This window comes from Rhipicephalus microplus, chromosome 8, assembly GCF_043290135.1.
Source record: "Rhipicephalus microplus isolate Deutch F79 chromosome 8, USDA_Rmic, whole genome shotgun sequence".
Taxonomy (NCBI): domain Eukaryota; kingdom Metazoa; phylum Arthropoda; class Arachnida; order Ixodida; family Ixodidae; genus Rhipicephalus; species Rhipicephalus microplus.
In genome coordinates, this window is record NC_134707.1 from 122,527,216 (window position 1) to 122,547,495 (window position 20,280).

The 20,280-nt window shown below is 46.1% G+C and overlaps 1 protein-coding gene across 5 annotated transcripts in view; it reads right to left on the bottom strand.

The window, feature by feature from the left end:
* LOC119165495 (glucose dehydrogenase [FAD, quinone]) overlaps positions 1-20,280 on the bottom strand; it is a 169,132-nt gene that overhangs the window by 30,719 nt on the left and 118,133 nt on the right. For all 5 annotated transcript variants that reach the window (XM_075872545.1, XM_075872543.1, XM_075872544.1 and 2 more), the window contains 5 exons: positions 18,435-18,605; positions 13,750-13,900; positions 9,547-9,710; positions 4,015-4,192; positions 297-519 (listed from right to left, as the gene is read on the bottom strand). In XM_075872545.1, coding sequence (XP_075728660.1) covers positions 297-519; positions 4,015-4,192; positions 9,547-9,710; positions 13,750-13,900; positions 18,435-18,605 — 887 coding nt within the window. The remainder of the gene's footprint in view (positions 1-296; positions 520-4,014; positions 4,193-9,546; positions 9,711-13,749; positions 13,901-18,434; positions 18,606-20,280) is intronic.

The window sequence follows — 20,280 nt, forward strand, 5'->3', positions numbered from 1 at the left end:
AGTTTCACCCTGCAAGAGTGGCGATCGTGTTTTTTCCTGGTATTAACACTGAATAGTATAAAGATGAGTTTGACAGAAACTCTTCACTGAGTATAATTGTAACGTAATGTGTAAAAATTTGTATTCCTGTAAAAAATAAGCATACAGAACGATAAGGCACCCGAAGGAACCGAAGCAAAGGAGACAATGAGGCCTTTATCTCTACAAAAAAACTAGCAGTGGTCTAGTGCCTGTTGAAATGCGGCATTACCATGACGTGACAGAACAATTAAACTTTGTGAAGTTCCCGTTCATACCTGAGCTGCGGGTCAACAACCGTTGTGGGTAGCTCCGGGCGCCCCATGCGGCACGTCCCGCTCGGGTGGTAGATGGTTGCCGTGTACGTACGGGCAATGCATGCCAGGTGCTCATCTGAGTACTGTGCGTACAGTTCGCAGCCAGGGAAGTCCAGCTCGAAGATGTGAGCATCGTACTTCCGAAACGGCTCCGAGTAGGCCAGCGCTATCAGCTGCTTCATGCCTGGCACCACACAAAAAAAAAACGGCGTTAAAAAGAAATGTTTCGTCTCTTAGTTCAATGCTTGCCTGTACTACATTTTAATATTTCATTGCGACAGCAGTTTATGGGGACCCTGAGCAGGTTGTTACCGCCACAATCTGGTTTCGTCACCCTCATCGCATGTTCTACTCGCGGAAAAAAGCGTGTGAGTGGGTGCTACGAATGCGGTTGAAGCAGAGATGAAATGAGCTGGCCCTTCTGGTCTTACACTGTAAGTCAGTTTGCACCCTTAAAGGTCCTTTGCTTTGTTCATCACTAACACCCAACGATAAGGGTGTTTTGGTTTAAAAGCGCGTGAGCGGGTGCTACGAATACGGTTGAAGCTGAGATGAAATGAGCTGGCCCTTCTTGTCTCACACAGTAAGACAGTTTGCACCCTAAAAGGTTTCTTGCTGTGTTTATCACTAACACCCAACGATAAGGGTGTTTTGACAAACCAAAACACTCTCACCATAGAGTGTTAGTTATGGACACGGCAAATAGCCCTTTAGGGTGCAAACTGGTTTACAGAGCGCGCGCGGAGTGTGCGTGCGATAGCATTATGCCATGCGCGAGATTTGCCGTCTATCGATCCTCAAGCAAACAGAGGGCAGTGTATCTGTCTTTGGGCGAAGGAGCATGGCCACTGGTGAATGGGGAGGGTGCAGCGCTGCTCGAGCTGCAAAGGGGAACTTTGACCACAAAGGCACAGTTCGGGGTGCTGGCGCACGCGTTATCTCGTCAGGCTTCACCAAACTGCTCGTATAACATTCCACGAGATGGGCTTATACTTGTTCGCGCTTAGAGACTGCATGAAAACCAATTCGCTCCCAGCATTGGCAGTGTTTAGTTGGAAATAAGAGCACTAAAGGCCAACACAGAAGAAGACTTGACAACACTGGTCTTCACTGACAAGTGAGTGTTTTATTCAAATGTAACAGAAAAAGGAACGGAAGAAGGAAGAACAAAACATGCACGCACAGCATATATGCGCATGACAAAGTCTACAGGCTTGTAACATCAATACGTATATTCAAAGTAAGTATTTTCCCGATAGGGCAACGCTAGGTCTGCTAACAGACACGTCACCATTTTCGCAGATAGCAAAAGCTTCAGCTAGCTCTCTTATGCGAGAATGACTCTGTTCAAAAGCGGTGTTCGTTCAGCAGAACTCCGGTGTCCAATCACAGACGACACAGTGCACGCGGACAAACGGGAGTACGGCGCATCGTTTAAAAAGCCGTGGTGCTTGCGCAGATGATATTTGAGGCAAGGCCCCGTTTGTCCCACGTAAACCTACCGTCATGACAACATAATAGAATCTATCAGCATTAATTTTGTTAGTGGTGTTTGACTGCGCACATTCTCCTAGTCGTTGTAATCACACCCGCAGACAACTTATTATTTTTTTAAGACAATAGTCTTTGTTAACTTTTTAAAACTTTTTCAAAAACTTTTTACAGCTTTTTAAACTTTTTTTGAGGACCATAGTCTTTCTTGGGGAGCTTCGACGTAAAAATTTTGGCCTGTCTGTCTTTCTGTCTGTCTGCACATTTGTCTGTTTGTCCACCCTTAACGGTAGCTTACGTGGCACCAAAGTGACAAAACGATGCTCCAAACGCCCGACCCCATCCACAGCGCCCACCAATAGTGCTCAAGATTCAGCGTTCATATTTGTGCGATTGTCAATTAAAAAGCAATTATTGCGCATATATGAGGCACCATAACAACACGTCAATATTCTTTATGTGAGGTTTTTACTAGAAAAGGCATACATAAGTAATTATAAGGACCGTAGCGTGTATCACGCTGCGCTGACCATGCAACGCTTGCACGGAAAGGCGAGTGTTTCCCACGCTTTGCTAAGACGAGACGGTAGTGGCATATACCCGTCGCCTTGCGTTCTACACTTTATCACCTCTGATATGGGCGCGTACACCTGTCTCAGAGCCACGCGCTTTGTTTTCTAAAAAAAGGACAGATGGCGCTCATGTCTCACGTGTGCCTCCACTGCATGCTCGAGGCACTCTGACGCAGGGCTGATTCACCATTCACCGATTTTCTTGCACAGAACATCAATTGAATGTCTTGTTCACTCTCTTCACATGCAAGGTTATCGTCTTTCGACGACATTTGCAGAATAATAGCAGATAGGGGGCTGATGTTTTTTTTTCAGTAGCCATGTTTTTCGTAACGCTTTTACAGCCCCTGGTGAAACGCGTCTCCCACTCACTAACGACGGGGCGCTGATCGGAGAAAAAAGGCGCGTCGCGTTACATAGCAAGTTGTCCGCTGACAGATGCGTAGCTAATGTACTTATATAGATGTACGTGGCTTAGTAAGTCTTCCAAGTTAAAAAGAAAGTCGCCCGCAGACGCCAACTGTGCGTGAGAGAAAGCCGGTAGAGGAGGCAGTTGTCGGTACTTAGCTATGAGAGGAGAAACTAGGGGCTTTCGGCACCGCAGCTGCGTGTACCGTCTCCGTCGGACGTGGCGGCTAATAATCGACAGCGTGCGATAAGCCAGGTGTACGGAGTTCTTTTTTACACGGTGGGAAATACCATTATTACACGGAATCACCTCTAGCCTCTGTTACCTGATTCGGCATTACATGGTTCAGCTTTAACATTATCAACTCTGTTGAACACGTTTATTGATGCTTTACCCCTTGAGAAAGGCATCAAGGGGTAAAGCTGCGCATTTAAACGTTGAATTTGAGACATGAAGCTGGAGGAATTTAGTAAGCCCAAGATTTTCTTATGGCAGAAAAAAATGGTGTCAACAGCGATGCCGGAATAAACAGCTTTATTATGGCTGGAGGAATAGCTGAACACGGGCTTTTGAGACCTCTGGGCAAGCTCCCAGAAGATGTGGTATTCAATAAATGTCAGAGAGAAATCCACAGACTTAAAGTTTTCTCTTCCACAAGACCTTCACATTTAAATTTCTGGGCTTGTCCTCGTTCTTTGAAACATTCCAGCATATTTCCATGTTGTTGGCGGAGTTGTCTTTTTGGACACGACAAAAGAATTATCACTGTGATAAAAAATCTCGCACTTGGCAACTGCATCCAGCAGGTGTGACCTTTAAGAGGTAATTTCAGTGTCCCGGTTCACAGCGCACACGGCTGTACAAACCTAGTCAACCTCAGAAAGCACACTCTCTGCCGACCTCAATCAATAAATTTAGTGGAAATGTATGCTTTTGGATAAAATTCCTAAAAAACACTTCTGTTCTCTCACTTATTAATTCTAATTTTCCTTACCCATCTCTGATTAGGAAAGCAATCCATGAGCACGTCTAATTTACCCCCCCCCCCCTACCGCTCTACTCAATGCATCTGAGATATGATCTGACTGCATTCTCCGGTCGGTGAAAGTTCAATTCTCTGATTTAGTTAGCAAATAAACGACCCTCACTGGTTACAGACCCTTGCCACCTGTTTCTGGTATCTTGTTCCTATTGGGGGCACACATACCTTCGACTAGAACGAGGACGTCTTCAATGTGTGTCAGGTATCTGGGATTAATGAGCGGGTAGTCGTCCGGATTGGTGGATCGGAGCCGGATCCAGCCTCGTGACTTAGGCCGCAGCAGCACTGGGTACATGGTGAAGCCATCCATGTTCAGGTACGGCCGGTAGACTCGGTCAAACAGCTGCACAAAGAACCCGCATAGTAAGCATCAAGAATAATTGAAAATTGTCAGTTGGGTAAGTTTATAGCAACGCAGACACAAGAGATGCGTGATAGGAGGTGTGCTGAGATTTCAGTTATCGAGTCTGCCATCATGCTGAACTTTTGTAATATACTCACTGTGGAAGATACAGAAGCGTTATGCTAATCTGCCATGCATAATGCGCCTTTGATTGCATATTAAAAACACTGAGTTATGAGGATCTTGGTTTTGAGCGTACCGCAGCGGGGTTGCTCAAAACTTTGTACCTAACAGTGGTTTCGAGGTTCTTTGTTCTTTTTCGAGATTCTATTGCTCTTTGTGCAACGAAAACTAAAGGGTTCGTCAGCTCTTTGCAACTCAAAAATTATGAAGGCACTGCACGCGCACTTTCAGGAATGTGTTAACTCAGCCCCACCAGAGCTTGAAACTCATGGCCACCGATTTTCCAGAGCACTTACTCTAACACTTATTTAGGCAGGAATGGAAGAACATCAGGAGAAACGGCAGGGAGGTTAGCCAGGCACATGCATGGTTTGCTACCGTACCCTGAAGCAATGATAAAGGAAAGTATAAAGATGAGAGAGAGAGAGAAAGAGGAAATAGAAGGAAAAGAAGAAAAAGTTGTCAGTACATAGACTGACATGTATGCGGTGGCAGTACTATGCAAAAGTCAAAAGCGTTCACAAAAACTCTTAGTACTCAGAAATCGCAAGAGGGCTTTGACTACTAGTAAGGTTATAACCAAATTAATTAATCGAAGTGCATAAACACCAAATGAGACAAATGTGTTTTGAGAAATCCCTCAAGGCGGGTAAAAATTTTCTTCGGCAGCTGAATACCTTCCTTCTGAAGAAACCTGGATGGGTTTCCTTTGGTAGCTTTGCACTAAAAACGGGCGGTTGCCAAACTTCCGCATTCGAGAACGCCCTTCTTTTGTGCGCTACAGCAGGACTGATTTATAATAGGCACCGTATGCGTCATTCACACTTGTGTGTCATTATATAAAGCAAGATACATTACGTCAGAATATTTGGAGAACACAGACACTGTAAGAAAGCGTTAGACGGAAGTTCACCATAATAACTGTCGGAGCTAACACGGGAAATATCCAGCCCTGACAGCGTTCAGTTTTCGAACAGATTTTTTTTTTATTATCGCGCACCCGCCGCGCGGCCTAAATGCCAACTTCTTCTTCCTTGACGAGCGGCGCATTGAGGCGCTACAGGGCTCCCCCCCGTAGAGCGAGAGCCGTAGGAATCACCAGAGGAGTCGCCCAGTGGACATGCTTGGATGTTCGCATCCATACTTTAGATTGAAACCCCGCGGCCGCGAGAGCGGCGATATACGCAGGTTTCAGTCGATCAGCAGCCACGACGTCTTCACGGCCATTGATGTCCAGCGTGAACGTCTTAGGTGTACGATGGAGTACGCGGAATCGGCCATCATAGGCTGGTGTGGCCGTATTTGGTCACGCCGAACGAAGACGTGACTGCAGTCATGCAGATCCTGACTGACGAAGACAGACTGGGGGTGTCGGTCGGCAGGAATCACAGGAGCAAGGTCCCGAAACGTGGTGTGCAGCTCTCTAATGTACGTGGAGGCATCGTGAGTGGAAGGTGGCAATGATGGCTCGAAGAATTCTCCTGGAAGACGCAGGGAAACGCCATAGACTAGTTCGGCTGATGAGCAGCCGAGATCCACTTTCATTGCTGATCGGATGCCCAAAAGTACGAAGGGGAGGTGGTCGAGCCATCGTTCCCTTGGCTGGTGAGCAGTGAGGGCAGCTTTCAGTTGTCGATGAAGCCGTTCGACTATGCCATTGGCGGAAGGGTGGTAGGCAGTTGTGTGGATGTGTCGAATGCCCAGGATATTGGCAAGTGCGGTGAAAAGGGCCGATTGAAACTGACGACCGCGATCAGTGGTGACGACAGAAGGGCATCCAAAGCGCGACACCCAGCCATTCGTGAAAGCCTTGGCAACTGTTGGTTCTGTAATGTCGGAAATGGGAAACGCTTCCGGCCACCTGGTGAAGCGATCCACAAATGTCAGCAGGTAACAGGCTCCTTGCGATGACGGAAGAGGACCGACGATGTCGAGATGGACGTGAGAAAATGTTGCGTCTGGAGGCCGAAACGGGGATGTTGCCGGGACAGTGTGACGGTGAACTTTAACGCACTGGCACTCAAGGCAGGTTCGCGCCCAGCGTCGGACATCAGCATTGATGCTTGGTCAAAGGAAACGAGATGTGAGTAGCTTCTGGGTCGCACGAATACCAGGATGGCTCATGTTGTGCAATTGATCAAAAATTGCACGTCGAAAAGCTGAATGCACGAAAGGCCGAGGGACACCAGTAGACGTTTCGCATGTTATTAATGAGGTAGAAAATGGAAGCGGGCACTCCGTGAACGATAGAGACGCGGATGAAGAGCGAAGACGATGCAGCTCAGGATCGTTGCTTTGGGCAGCTGCTAGCTCTTCCATGTCTAGTGGTGGCTGGGTCGACAAGGCATCGATGCGGGATAGTGCATCAGCAGCAGCATTTTCCGGCCCATGTACGTGCCTGAGATCCACAGTGAACTCGGAAATAAAGCATAGTTGATGGATCTCCCGTGCAGTATAATTGCTGTGATTGCGATGGAAGGCAAACGTCAGGGGCTTGTGGTCTGTAACGACGTAAAAGTCCCGGCCCTCTAATAAATAACGAAAATGTTTGATGGCGAGGTATACCGCGAGGAGTTCTCGGGTAAATGTACTGTATTTTGTCTCTGGTGGCTTCAGGTTTTGCGAGAAAAAACCGTAGGGGCTGCCAACCGGATACGTGCTGCTCGAGAACGGCGCCAACTGCCACGCTTGATGCATCGGTGATGAGACGAATTGGGACATCAGGGACGGGATGTATGAGCATGGTAGTGTCTGCCAGAGCCTTCTTGGCAGTGCCGAAGGCAGATGCAGTGTCCTTGGGCCACTCCAGTGGCGCAGCCGGGTTTTTCTATTTAGCCAATAGGCCAGTCAAGGACTTTAGGAATGTGGCGCAGCGATGGAAGTTTAGTAGGCCCAGAAATTCTCGGAGTCTCTTCAGTGAAGACGAAGGTGAAAAGTCTTGAATAGCCTTCACTTTGCTGGCGAGTGGTTGGATACCCTTTGGAGATACAAGGTGGCCTAGGAACTTTATTGTAGCGACGCCGAAGAGGCACTTATGGCGATTAATTACGAGGCCGTAATCATGGAGGCGGTGGAACAGGGTGCGCTAGTGGGCTTCATGCTCAGAGCCGGATGAGCTTGCTACAAGGAGGTCATCAAGGTAGACAAACACGAAATTGAGACCTCACGTGACCTCTTTGCTAGTGCGCTGAAAGGTCTGTGCAGAGTTGCGCAATCCAAAAGGCATCCTCACATATTCAAACAGACCGAATGGGGTGGTGATGGCCGTCTTCGGAATGTCGGCGGGTTCTACAGGAATCTGATGGTAAGCCTTCACTAAATCAATCCTAGAGAAGATTGTACACCCAGCCAAATTTGATGTGAAATCCTGTATGTGAGGAAGTGGATAGCGGTCTGGTAAGGTGTAGGCATTGAGAGCGTGGTAATCCCCAGATGTTCTCCGGTCGCCAGGATCTTTCTTCGGCACCATGTGGAGTGGCGACGCCCAGTTGCTGGAGGAAGGCCGCACAATGCCGAGTTCAAGCATGTGCTCAAACTCACGGCGTGCGATGGCGAGGCGTTCTCCAAATAGTCGATGGGGTCGTGTAAAAACGGGAGGTCCAGTGGTCACAATGTGATGAGTGATGGAATGCTTCACTGGTGACTCTCTGGTGTGCGGCTTCGTGATGCTGGGAAAGTCGTCGAGTATGTTTGCATACGGCGAAGCAGGTGTGAGAGCTCGCAGTCCCGTTGGCGAGGAAGTACAGAGTACAGCGTTGATGGAGAGACAGGTGTTGAGATCAATGAGGTGATGAGCATGCATGTCCACAGCAAGGTTGAAAAAACTGAGGAAGTCAGCTCCAAGAACAGCTTGCGAGGCGTCAGCGAGGATGAAAATCCAGCGGAACGTACGGCGTAGTCCAAGGTCAAGTGTAAGAGAGCGTTGGCCGTATGTGCGAATGGCGGAATTGTTGATCGCTTGGAGTGGGCAGGTCTGTTCGTTGCGACGGCGATCCGGTCGTCGTGGAAGTGGCCGGTCGTCGCATTTCCCCACCAGGAGCACGGGCGAGTGCACTTGCGAGCAGAGGCACCGAATAGGCGGTGGTACTAGCACACGGTTGAGTATGAAACGTCCCGCGGCGCGTCGGCTGACCGAAGTTTCGGAGAACGTGGGGGCGTTGAGGAGCGACTGTGTATCTGGAACCTGGATGACGGTCGACGATTCGCAGGTACAAAGTCATCGAGGCGCCTGACAAGGGCGTCCAAACGGTTCTCGATGCTCGCGAGCGCCGGGTCTGCAGCGGTGGCTGGTGGCGGTGTGGTAACGGCGTTGAGGCTATGTGCCCGCGAGTAGTCCGCCACTCGGTCAGCCATTTCAGCGAGTGTGTCTACTGGGACATCTCCTGCCGCTACGAGGACCGGGACCATGCTCTGCGGTAAGCGCTGGAGGAACAACTAACGTAACAGCTTCTCCTCTTGAGGGGCGGAGGGGCCGCCAAGGAGCTGGCGCATGCGTCGCTGGAGCTGTGATGGGCGACGGTCACTGAGCTCTGTAGCCGTGATAAGCTGTTGGAGTCTGCTGTGTTCGGACTTAGACTTGCGGGAAACGATAGCTGCCTTCAACGTGTCGTAGGGATGGCTCGGGTGCGGCGACGCTATAATATCAGCCAAGTCGTCGGCTACGTCCGGAGGTAAGCAGGATACCAGATGCCAGTGCCTGGTCTGTTGGCTGGTGATTCGCCGTAGACGGAAGTGCGCCTCGACCTGCAGAAACCATGTGCTGGGGCTGTTGGGTCAAAATGGTGGCAGGTTCACATGTTGAATCGCAGCGACTGCAGCACCGCAAGGTCTGGCGTCTTCTTGGGCGTCAGGACCAGTATGATTGGTGGCAGAGCCGGCGGGATCCACACGGGATGATCGGGTATGTGTGTTCTTTATAGGGTCACCATTAACTGTCGGAGCTAACACGGGAAAGATCCAGTCCTGACAGCGTTCAGTTTTCGAACTGATTTTTTTTTTATTATCGGGCTGCACCCGCCGCGCGGCCCAAATGCCAACTTCTTCCTTGACGAGCGGCGCATTGAGGCGCTACATAACTATTTAAGTACCTCGCTGCACTGCGGCCATCATCCACACCATACAGACACAGCGATGTTACATTATGTCACACAGACGAACGGTGATGAACACACCTCGTCTGTCATGCCCATGACTCGGCGAATAGTGCTACCTCCGTCGGCTGCCGGAGTGCTCGATACGAAGTGCACTTCGACGTCAGGCCAATCCGTGTGCTGGGCGTTGTACTTGGTGCGAATAAAACCTATACCCTCCACGCCCCCAGGCACAGTCAGTGGGCCTGCAGAAAGCAAAGATGTGTGTGAAGATATTTTGCCAAACCAGGACAGTCAGCAGGTTTCAAAAACTCTTTTCAAAAAAGGTTTCAAAAAAGAAAAAGAAACATTTAACCCAACTTTTTTTTGCCCTCGGAACTTATAGCTAACTCTGATAAGAAGTTGGGCTAGTGGGATTATATTCATGCTAGATGGCATAAAGCAACAGTGCCTGAAGGAACAGGGATTGCACTGCGAATGCCCTGTAGGTAATCTATTGCTTAACAGAAGATGCATAATAACGTAAATAAACGAAACCTGCGGGTGCTCGAACGCAATGATTAGCCTGGAATCTCATCTTAATACAGTGTAGAGGTTAACGACTCCCAGTATTGCATAGGTAGCCTAGCCTAATATGAGGTCTGAATTATTAGTTTTGCTTTTCTTTGAATGAGTAGTCGACTTAAAGGAAATTGTACAAACGCAATTAGATCGATGACTCAACAGCGTTTTTCGAAAAAAAAAAACTACAACTATTGACGCGATGGTACATGTACTTGCGGCCCCTGCTTTGTCATACGTTATGTGAGAGGATGTTTTCTTTTCAACACTTAGCCGCTGTTGCCCAATGTTTCATGGTTACTTTAGCACTCAGCCGCTGTTAAGAGGCTTTTTACATCTTTTGTCTTCAGCAGCTGTCGATAATAGGTGCATTTGCACTTGCTTTCTTTTTCTTGTTGCATTTTTGGTATCGTTTTGTGTGTTACTCCGGGTCGTTGATTATCTTGGTTGTTTTACTGCCAACTCAAACTACGGGACGACGAAACAGATAGTCATGCCACGTCCACGACTTCGCGCGTATTATCAGCGCACTGCGGCTGCGAGAGTAGCACCAGCTCTGGAATAGTTCCTGGCGCCAATCAAGCTACGACATTCCCGTATTGCTAATACTACAACAAAACATATTTCGGGTAACAAAAGGGGGTTATGAGTCAGACTTGTATGTAACAGCTAAGAAGTAGTAAATTTGGAATTGATTACAGTTCACAGTTTTTTTCATGCACAGTTTACTTTCTTTAAGAAGCGAATTCTTTTAACGCAAATATATTGTCCTGTAATACATTACAAACTGAAAAGTCTCATCAGAATGGTCCACAGAATCACCCTTGAACAATTTTTTTAGCTTTTCGTCTACTGCCGCGGCTTCTTCAAGCACCAACAGCAATGTTGTGCTTCCTGTATTACTTAGAGACACTGTGCCATCACGTGCTATTGCACGAAGTGTTTGTGCGTTACAAGCCACACTGTCCTCTAGTTCATCCCTGGTGAGGGTCTCCAAGTTGCAGCTGACGTCATCGCGAGAAACCACGGTAAAGTGACCAAAGGAAAATGGGAAAGACAACTGCTGGAACTGCTGGACAGTGAAATTTTTCAGTATGTGCATAAATGCTGACCAACTCTGTAAAACATCATGTGACATAAAGAGCGAGGTGAATGTTAAATCTGTAGCCGGAAACATACGCATAAGCACGGATATAACTAAAATGAATTGGGACATTTAAATTTTAGCACTACAGTCACCTTCGAAGACAATTCGTAGCGTAAAAATCGGGACGTGAGGTACCGATATTTCTGGACTCCTATTACAGGCGGCCTCACAATTTATGCCATTCTATGCTTGTATGTGCAAACAGTACCTGTATAATATTATTTTTTGGGCTTTCATGTCCCAAGATCACAATATCATTATGAGAGACGCGAAGATGAAGGGCTCCGGAAATTTAGACCACCTGTGGTTCTTAACGTGCACTTATTCGTGCACGTTATCGTGCCTTCAAACGTGCCCTTACGCAGGCCTCGAATAATTTCCCCCCGACAGAAACTGCGGGCGCCGCGGCCAGGATTCGATCCCTGGACATTCAGATCAGCAGTCGAGCGCTATGACCACTCAAACACCATTGTGGGTGGCTGTATATAGGACGTCACTAAAGTGAGCGATTTGTAACAAAGATAACGTGGAAAGTTATCGTTAAGGGGGAAAGTTGGGCTTGTTGGTATCGTGAATAATATGGCATGGCACTGGCGAAAAAAGAGATAAGGACGAGACTGGCATAGTGCCGTATTTATTATTCCGATGTCCGTGTCCGACTCTGTACTGTCCGCGTGAACGAGTGATTCTAAACTCTTCCTTTCCTCTCTCGGAGGAGTCACCTCTGCACATACCCGGGCCGTCAAACTGTCCGGCTCGACGATCTGGTCATTCGCATGACATTCGACAATGCTTGTAACCTCTGTTACCGCATCCAGTGGTAAACATCAACCGACGGCCACTACCTCAAACCCTTCTTCGTGGCATGCGCCATCACCACACAGGTGACCTTTCAATGCTCCTTCAGTGGAGCAGTTCAGAGACAATCGTACCTCTTTTACATACGTGTTTGGCCTCTAGGGGATTGTAAAACAGACCTCAACTTTCAATGGGACTGCCTCATTCCATGCTTGTGAAGCTCTTCTTCGCTTTAACAAGGCCTGTATGAATGCTTTCTTTGTTGCCTACATCTGTGCCTACCAAAAAGTGACCGAAATATTACTGTATACTGCCGGATTACTTTCTGTGCAATGGCACCAGTGAGATAAGAGGCCGGCAGCAGACTAGTATACTCCTGTTTTTCTTCTTCTCATTCTCGTCTATTTTACTAGTACCATGTCATAGGATGTAATCCGTCACTATACAGTAATTTTTCAGTCGCTTTTTGGAAGTCGCAACTGCATTTGACGCCGTGTATTTCTTGATCAGGAACGTGCACCCGTCTGGTCAGAGGGAGCCACGGGGCAGTTTTTTATCTGAGAAGTTATGAAGAAATATATAATTTAGGACCTTTACAGCCATTCTCGTTGTGTATGAGGTTTGCACAAAGATCAGTGCAGGTTTTGAACGGCGAAAGCTGCGATGAGTGAGCCTTCATAGAAACTGTCCAAGCTGACCGCTGCCCGAAGTTTCATTCCCTCGTTCAGTTTTGAGAACATTCTTTGATGAAGTGGTTAGCAAATATGCCGGATGCAGGAGCTTCTGGAACCGACGAAGGAATGAGCAGCTTTGTATGTATTACAGAAAAAAAAGAAACTCAATACGTTACTCGTTGCGCTAAGCAAAAAATATTGTCCTGTATCTCTACGATTCGCGGTAAAGGACTTCGAAAGACGACATTTTTCTGTCCACACGCACTTAGTGAAATATGGCGCCATCTGGCATTAGCGTGAAAACACGGAAGTTTCTTTATAACACAGAGCCACTGGAAGGTGGCAGAGGTGGAAGCACCAGATCATGTCGTTTTAAATAAAGCATTTGAATTTTTTCAGTGAAGCGTAACGAGCATCCATTTGTTTTTTCACAGGGTCATATTATCAGCGCAGTGCAATAAACAGTTCGGTCTTTGGGATTACATTTCTGTGCATATCCTAAAAAAGTACTTACTGGCTAACAGTTACCTATTGATGTCGCGCCTGAAATATGCGTAATGTACGCTTTTTGTTTCACAACATTCAGCAGTATATGGGGGTGAGGGGAAAACGCAGACACCAGATTTAGACGGGTGGGCTTTGCGCATGAGCTTAAAATTTCACAGGGATGCTGAATCCCTGTGAAATCCGGAGACAAACACCAACAAACAGACAAGAATACAGGCGAAAATATTCGCGTTGAAGTATCCCGAGAAAGACTATCGTGTTTGCAAAGGTACGCGTTATCATCTTACGTTACCTAAAAAGGTAGTTGTGACCTAAGAATAGCTCGGGGAATTCGGCACCTACGTGACGAAGAAGCTGTGTGTAAGACTCCGGGAATGATAGGAATGAAAAGTAACGATTAGCTTGACACTTTACGTTACCGAAAAAAATGTTAATGTAACTACGCTACCCATTACAGTTACGAAATAGTAACGAGTATGAATTGGGTTACTGGAAATAGTATTGTGTTACAAGCTACGGCGTTATACTTGTAACGCGTTATCGCCAACACTGGGAATGAGGGGATGTTTGTTCCCATTAAAACACATTTTTTTTTACCTTGTCCTTTAATGAAGTAATCGAAGGCCGTCTTCGGGTTGAATCTTTTTCTGACAACAGACACAGAGTCATTGATCATGAAGCTGATGCCAGCGCCGCCTATGTGATCTTGCAGGTTTTCCCCAACGGGAATGTCACTTATTACCGGAATCTGGGAAAGGGAAAAGAGAACGGAACAAAAGTGTAGTGACTGAGGGCTGTTATCTGAATGAACTAAGAGATCATACGGGCTGGTAGCTGTATTAGAATGAGCAGCTCTGTAAATATTACAAGAAGGCGGGACACAATAACATCACATGCAAAAACATCAAGCAGTGGGCCTAATAAAGGTTGCCTTTACTGTTACATCACAATATCAATAATTTATAGGAAAAAAAAACATGTGCGAAGTTTGCACCAATAGTACGAGGCTGTAACCAACAACAGAGCTATTGTTCGAACTAAGTGCTTCCGTTTTTCATTGCAACTCTAAGGTTTTTCTAGAGATTCAAAGTTCTTCTTAGTAATTATGGCTAGGCTTGGCTATTATTCTCTTTTTTTTTGGGGGGGGGGGGGGTCACTTCCTCACACTGCGCCCGTGAAGTGGTTTTCGCGAGTACGTATCACGTGACTAGCTCTTGCGTGGTTTTCTCAGAAACAAATCAGGTGATTACTTGTTAAGTCACGTGATGATTTGGGTCCCGTGAGTGTTGCACGATATTGCTTGATGTTACTCACGTCACCAGTTGCGTGATACGACGTCATTTCAGTCGCGTATCTAGTTGTTGCTTGAAGTTACCAGATAATAGTCTCGTGAATGTTCGTTACGTGACATTGCGCGATATTTAGTGACGTGATGGGTGGTTACGTGACTGTGCCTTATTTTACTCAGCTGACTAATGTTAGGTACTGCTACGTCATGTCATCGACATGAGCAGCTGTATTATAATTTTGTATCGTGGCTAATCACGTGGTTTATATAAAGCGCGAATGTGTCATGTGACTTGCTGTCAAGATATTTTAGTCACGACTCCTGCTGTTAAGTGATGTTGCTTGTTTTTTGTGAGATGGTTGAACTTTGTGCAACTTAAAGCATATGAATAGAGGTTACATGTTGTTACATTGATTGTAGTCGCGTGATTCTACGTCTTATTTAGTCAGCTGGCTAGATGTTACATGATATTACGTGAATAAACTATACGTAACGAGGTTCAACGCGTTGTTAAGTTATTTTTAGTGACGTGAGTACGTGTTACGTGATCCTAAATGATTGTAGGCTGATGACTAAAGGCTGCATAGATTACGTTCCGGGACTTCGTCTTCCTTGTTACGTAATTTTAGTGACAGTAGTAGTTGTACCTTGATAATACGTGATATTTATTCGGCTAACACAGCCGCCCATGACGCTTATTGCATCCCACACCAGACAAGTTAGTGAACGTGCTGTGGGGTCGAAGCAGACGATAAGCAGTAGATGAAGAAGTGGACGAGGCCAGTGCGTGCTGCTATATGATGATGTTTGTTTCAGTTCGCACTATCCGTCAAATAAAAAAAAAAGCTTAAACAGCTCTGCCGTTGATACACAAAAGAAAAGTCATTAATGTGGGCAGTCAGCGCGTTAACATTAACAGGCGCGAACACTGGCACAAACCGGGCAAACCGGTCATGCGCTGTTTTCCTACGGTGAACTACTCCACTTGTTGCCTTTCGTGTTTATCAAATCCTTCGTTTGATGCGCTTTGTACGTGTTGTTTTGGTCTCCCGTCTTCTTGTAACTTGCGCAACGTTGCTTATTCGCTAACATGCTCCAACCAGCCGCAGCACAAGCTGGTGTGAATGTTCGTAGTCTGTCATAATTTACTACGAAGGGCAGATATGCGTCCTCGGCCTCGCTCAGATCATGCTAAAACACTTGCGAAAGGTTCCAAGGGATTCTGAAAGTAAAGACAAGCAGATAGAGAACATTAAATCTCATTTTTTACAGAGATACCGAGTAAACCTGTGATTGAATGCACAGCGGAAGCGTCAACATGCCCCTTGGAAGGCGAGAGTGTCGCGGTAAACCGTGTTTAGTTCACATATTGTTGAAGAAATGACTGTATTGTGGAAGGGTGTTCAGGGCGCGGCCTTTGCACTCTAGCCTACGCGGAGGTAGCGTCGATGGCCAAGAGGTCAAGCGTACCAGCGACTTGCCTTTCTCTACTTCCCCTTGACATCGTCGCATCCCACTCTCTCCCTTCCTCAAAGGCACTGAGAGGTGCTCCACGCTAAAGCATTGCACCATTTGCTGCCAGTGCAATTTGTTATGGTTCTACGCAGCGTTACGGGAGCATGTCTGGCGGAGCCAATGGGTGTGCAGTTATGTAGCTAGCACGTTTGTCACACTCCTTTCTGAAGTGTTCTACTTTACTAGTATAGTTCACGGCGTGGCCACTAGACGCTGCAATATGTCAATAATGCAGTAACATAATCATTTTCGCCAGTTTAAGCCTTGTTGTGTCAACAACTTCAGCACCTAATATTTTACTTAAGATGATTTCTTAGAGGCAACCGTTTCGTTCAGAGTTTCTTTAAAAGGCCCGTCAACAGGCTCTAACTTTTTCTAACACCCCCCAAACAAGCTCGCGTATCTTTCCTGCGCTTGACCAACCTTCTTCCACGAGCAGTGACGTCAACTCGGTGATCAGTGACGTTGACATCACGACTGCTTGTCGAGACTTAGTTTAGACCAATCGACGAGCTGCGTGCTGTGACACGTCGCCTATCGCAAAGTTGACGACACTGCGCGTGAGAGGAGGCTGTTCAGGCGTATATAGGAAAGATGCGCGAGTTTGTTTGGGGGGTGTTAGAAAAAGTTAGAGCCTGTTGACTGGCAATCGTCTGCCTGGCGTTCCCCATGGTATTCATTAGTGGTTCGCTCAATTTTGGCCATGTAACAAAAGTTATTAACAAGTAAGCAGACATTCTCATAGTGAATTTCATATGGTATCTCAACGAATACAATAAATTGAATGCTGTTCAACAGCCACCCAGGTGACCACAGGTCAATAAAACTGGGCAGGTCCCACACACAGTGAGAATTGATGATATTCGAAGCAAGAATGACGCAGGTTGATATGCCACTTTAAAATCACCTCACCACCCCGTTACGAGGCGCTTGAATGTAGTACGCAGTAAACAGAAGTAGAAATGTTGTGTACACTCAAGTGTCTGGATAAGATACAAGTATGTTGTTTATAATCGTCGACGACAAAAATAACGTTTGAAATACCAGCCCCAGCTGTGGTAGGCATGTAAAATATGCTGTACATGACATCGATGTCATGATTATTATTTTTGCGTCTGAAGCTTCTGTTCGCCGTCCATTCACGTCACGTAATACGAAATTTGGTATATGTCAAGCTAGCGAAACTGCAGCAAGTGCTATGAACGTAGAATTTGGTCATGTTTCATATGACACGCATATATTGATTATCTTGATTATCTTGATTTACCTTTGTCGTGAATTCACGGCATGTAATACCAAATTTGAAGTATGTGAATCCAGTGAAACGGCTGCGAGCGCATCATGAACGTGCTGTACAGTCATGTTCTTACATGACACGAATGCCATCGTTATGTTTGCACCAGGCATATAATTTCGTCATCCATTCACGTCACGTAATACCAAGTTTGGAACATGAGAAACTAGCAAAACGGCCACGAGCGCACTATGAGCATAGCATGTTCACCTAACACATGGGTCGTGATTATCATGTTAGGACGCGTCGTTCCTTTCGTCGTCCGTTCGAGGTACGTTAGACCAAATTTGGTATATGTCAAGCGAGGGGAACGGAGGCGAGCACATCGTGAGCGTAACATGCAGTCGTGTTTTCACATGACACGGATTTTATAATTATCATGTTTGCACCAGTCATATACCTTCGACAGCCGTTCACGTCACCTAATACCAATCTTGGTATATGTGAAGCTAGCGAAACGGCCACTAGCGCACTTTGAGCGTAGCATGTAGTCTTGTTTTATATCACACGCATGTCATGATTAGCATGTTTCGACATGTCACTTACTTTCGTCGTCTATTCACGTCACATAATACTAAATTTGGTATACGGGAAGCTAGTGAAACGGCCGCGAGCACGCTGTGAGCGTAGCATGTAGTCATGTTTTAGATGACGTGCATATCATGATTATCATCTTTAAACGTATCATTTACCTTCGTCATCCATTCACGTCACGTAATACCAAATTCGGTATGTGGAAAATTCGCGAAGCGAACGCGAGCGCACCATGAGCGTAACATAAAGTCATGTTCTTACCTTACACGCATGTCATGATTATCGTGTTTGCACCAGTCTTCTACTATTGTCATTTATCCACGTCATGTAATACCAATTTTAGTGTATGAAAAACTAGCGAAACGAACGCGAGAGCCCCGTAAGCGTATGGCGTTGAGTCATATATTACATGACATTCATGCAATGATTTCCACGTGACGGCCGGCCGATTGTGTTCACTATGCAGTCATGTCATACCATACCAGTTACTCAATATGTCATGTGAACTAAACAACCACGAGATCTGCAAGAACATGACATGTAAATCATGACATACGTGTCATGAGTTACATGTCAGATTAAAAATTACATTACATTACATTAGAGATTAAAAAGCGACCAGTTCAGGGCATCAAACGGAAGCCTACTCACACCAAGTGATTCCAGATGAAGGCGTGGGCCGACACCAGAGAGCATTAGAAGCTGTGCGCTGCCGATGGACCCTGCAGAAAGTATGATCTCTTGCCTGGCTCTGACGGCACGCTGTAGTCTCCTGTACCGGAACAGCACCGAACGGGCTCTTCGGTTTTCGTCGAACAAGACCTGAAATTAAGACAACCATCGAACCGTTCGAACTTTGCTGAACATACTCAGTGCGTTTCAGTACAACTGATTTGTTCATTAATTCAATTTAGCTATAGGCTTGATTCCTAAGAAAACGCGAAATATGACCATTTACATCAGCGCGAGTGATAAAAAAAGATGTTATGATGACGGTGGGACGTCAAATGAGAGTTGTTTTCTCAAAATGGCCTAAATTCACAACCAAAACTAGCTCAAATAAAGCTTAATTCTCACAAACATACTGTAATGTTTCCTCTTAATCAGTAATAATAACTTACTAATTATTAACAATAATTTACATATAATGTTTTAGAAGAAATTGCAGGATATGTATGGGCCAGTAAAGCCTTATTTGGGTTAGTTATGGTTCTGCATTTAGCCCATTTTGAGAAGAGCTCCTCCAATATTGATGTCATCATCAGATAACTTCCAGGTTGAGTCGTGGAGGCAGTTTAGCTGCAGAGAGCTTGCAAAAATTAAAAGGTGCCAGAGCTTCGCCTTAAAGAGCAAGGGGCGATATTGTAATAGGGTTTCCAGCGCATCGCCCACTAAAGTGCAAAACTGCTTCGCTTCTCAACGGCGCCGCAAGGACAAGGAAGTATGCAAGCACAGTTGCCAGCACATATGGTGAATTCCCTCTACGCCATATTTATTTCTTTTACGAATCAGCGAAGAGTTCACTACGTGTCCATAACACACAAACGTGCGCAGATCTTCACTTCGTTGACGCTTGTGGTGCTGCTGATGATTACGTGTGAGTGAGCGTCTTGTAATCGCCGGGCCTTTGACTCACTCATTGCTCAATGAAGGTTTTTTGCCGCCTGGTGCGATTGTAAGCTTCCGCCTCGCAATGTGTCATGCTTTAAGGAGACCCCTTCAATTACATGACATTCACACACTTAAAAGCGTGGTGGTTTTGACTAGTTGGTATGAGATGATGATTGTTATAGCGCGAGAGCAGAACGACGACAAAGGGTCTTCTTCTTGTCCCTTTGCCTTCGTTTTGTTCTCGCGCTATAGCTATCGTCATTCACACACAGTTTTATTTTTCAAATTACTTGGAAGCAATGCTGTCGCTTTGTAATAAAGCAACTGCCTAGCACGAAGACGACCTGAATTCGCTCTTAACTGAGACCTAGCATTTTTTATTATTTGTTTTATTTGCACCTTTCTCAAGCTCTCGGTGACGGACAAGATGATTTTTTGCTGAAAACTAACCACGCCCGCACCGACGCTGAAATTTCTGCGAAACGAGCTCTTTGGCACTGTTGCGGTAATGTGTCTCCTATGCCGTAGCCGCTGCAAAACCACGCCAGTGCAGAAACCTTTCGTGGGCTGGGAGAAAAGTGTGATCGACAAGGAACGAAAATAAAAAAAAAAAGAGCTACGGTTTTCACCTTTGAATTTTATTAGCTGAATGCATTAGAAACCTTACGACCTATTCTTTAGAAAGTACCTCGTAGGACCCTAAAGCAGGAGGTTTCACCTCAACTAGCGGGTCACAGTCCCTGGGCCCTTTCAGTCCTGAATTTTCGACTGTCAGAAATTCTCTTCATTTTTGTTGATTTGGAGCTACTAAGCCCTTAAGAGTATGAAAATGTTCTTTTTTCTGAGCATCCCCTCAATATATAAAAAAAAAGAATGGCTCCATGTC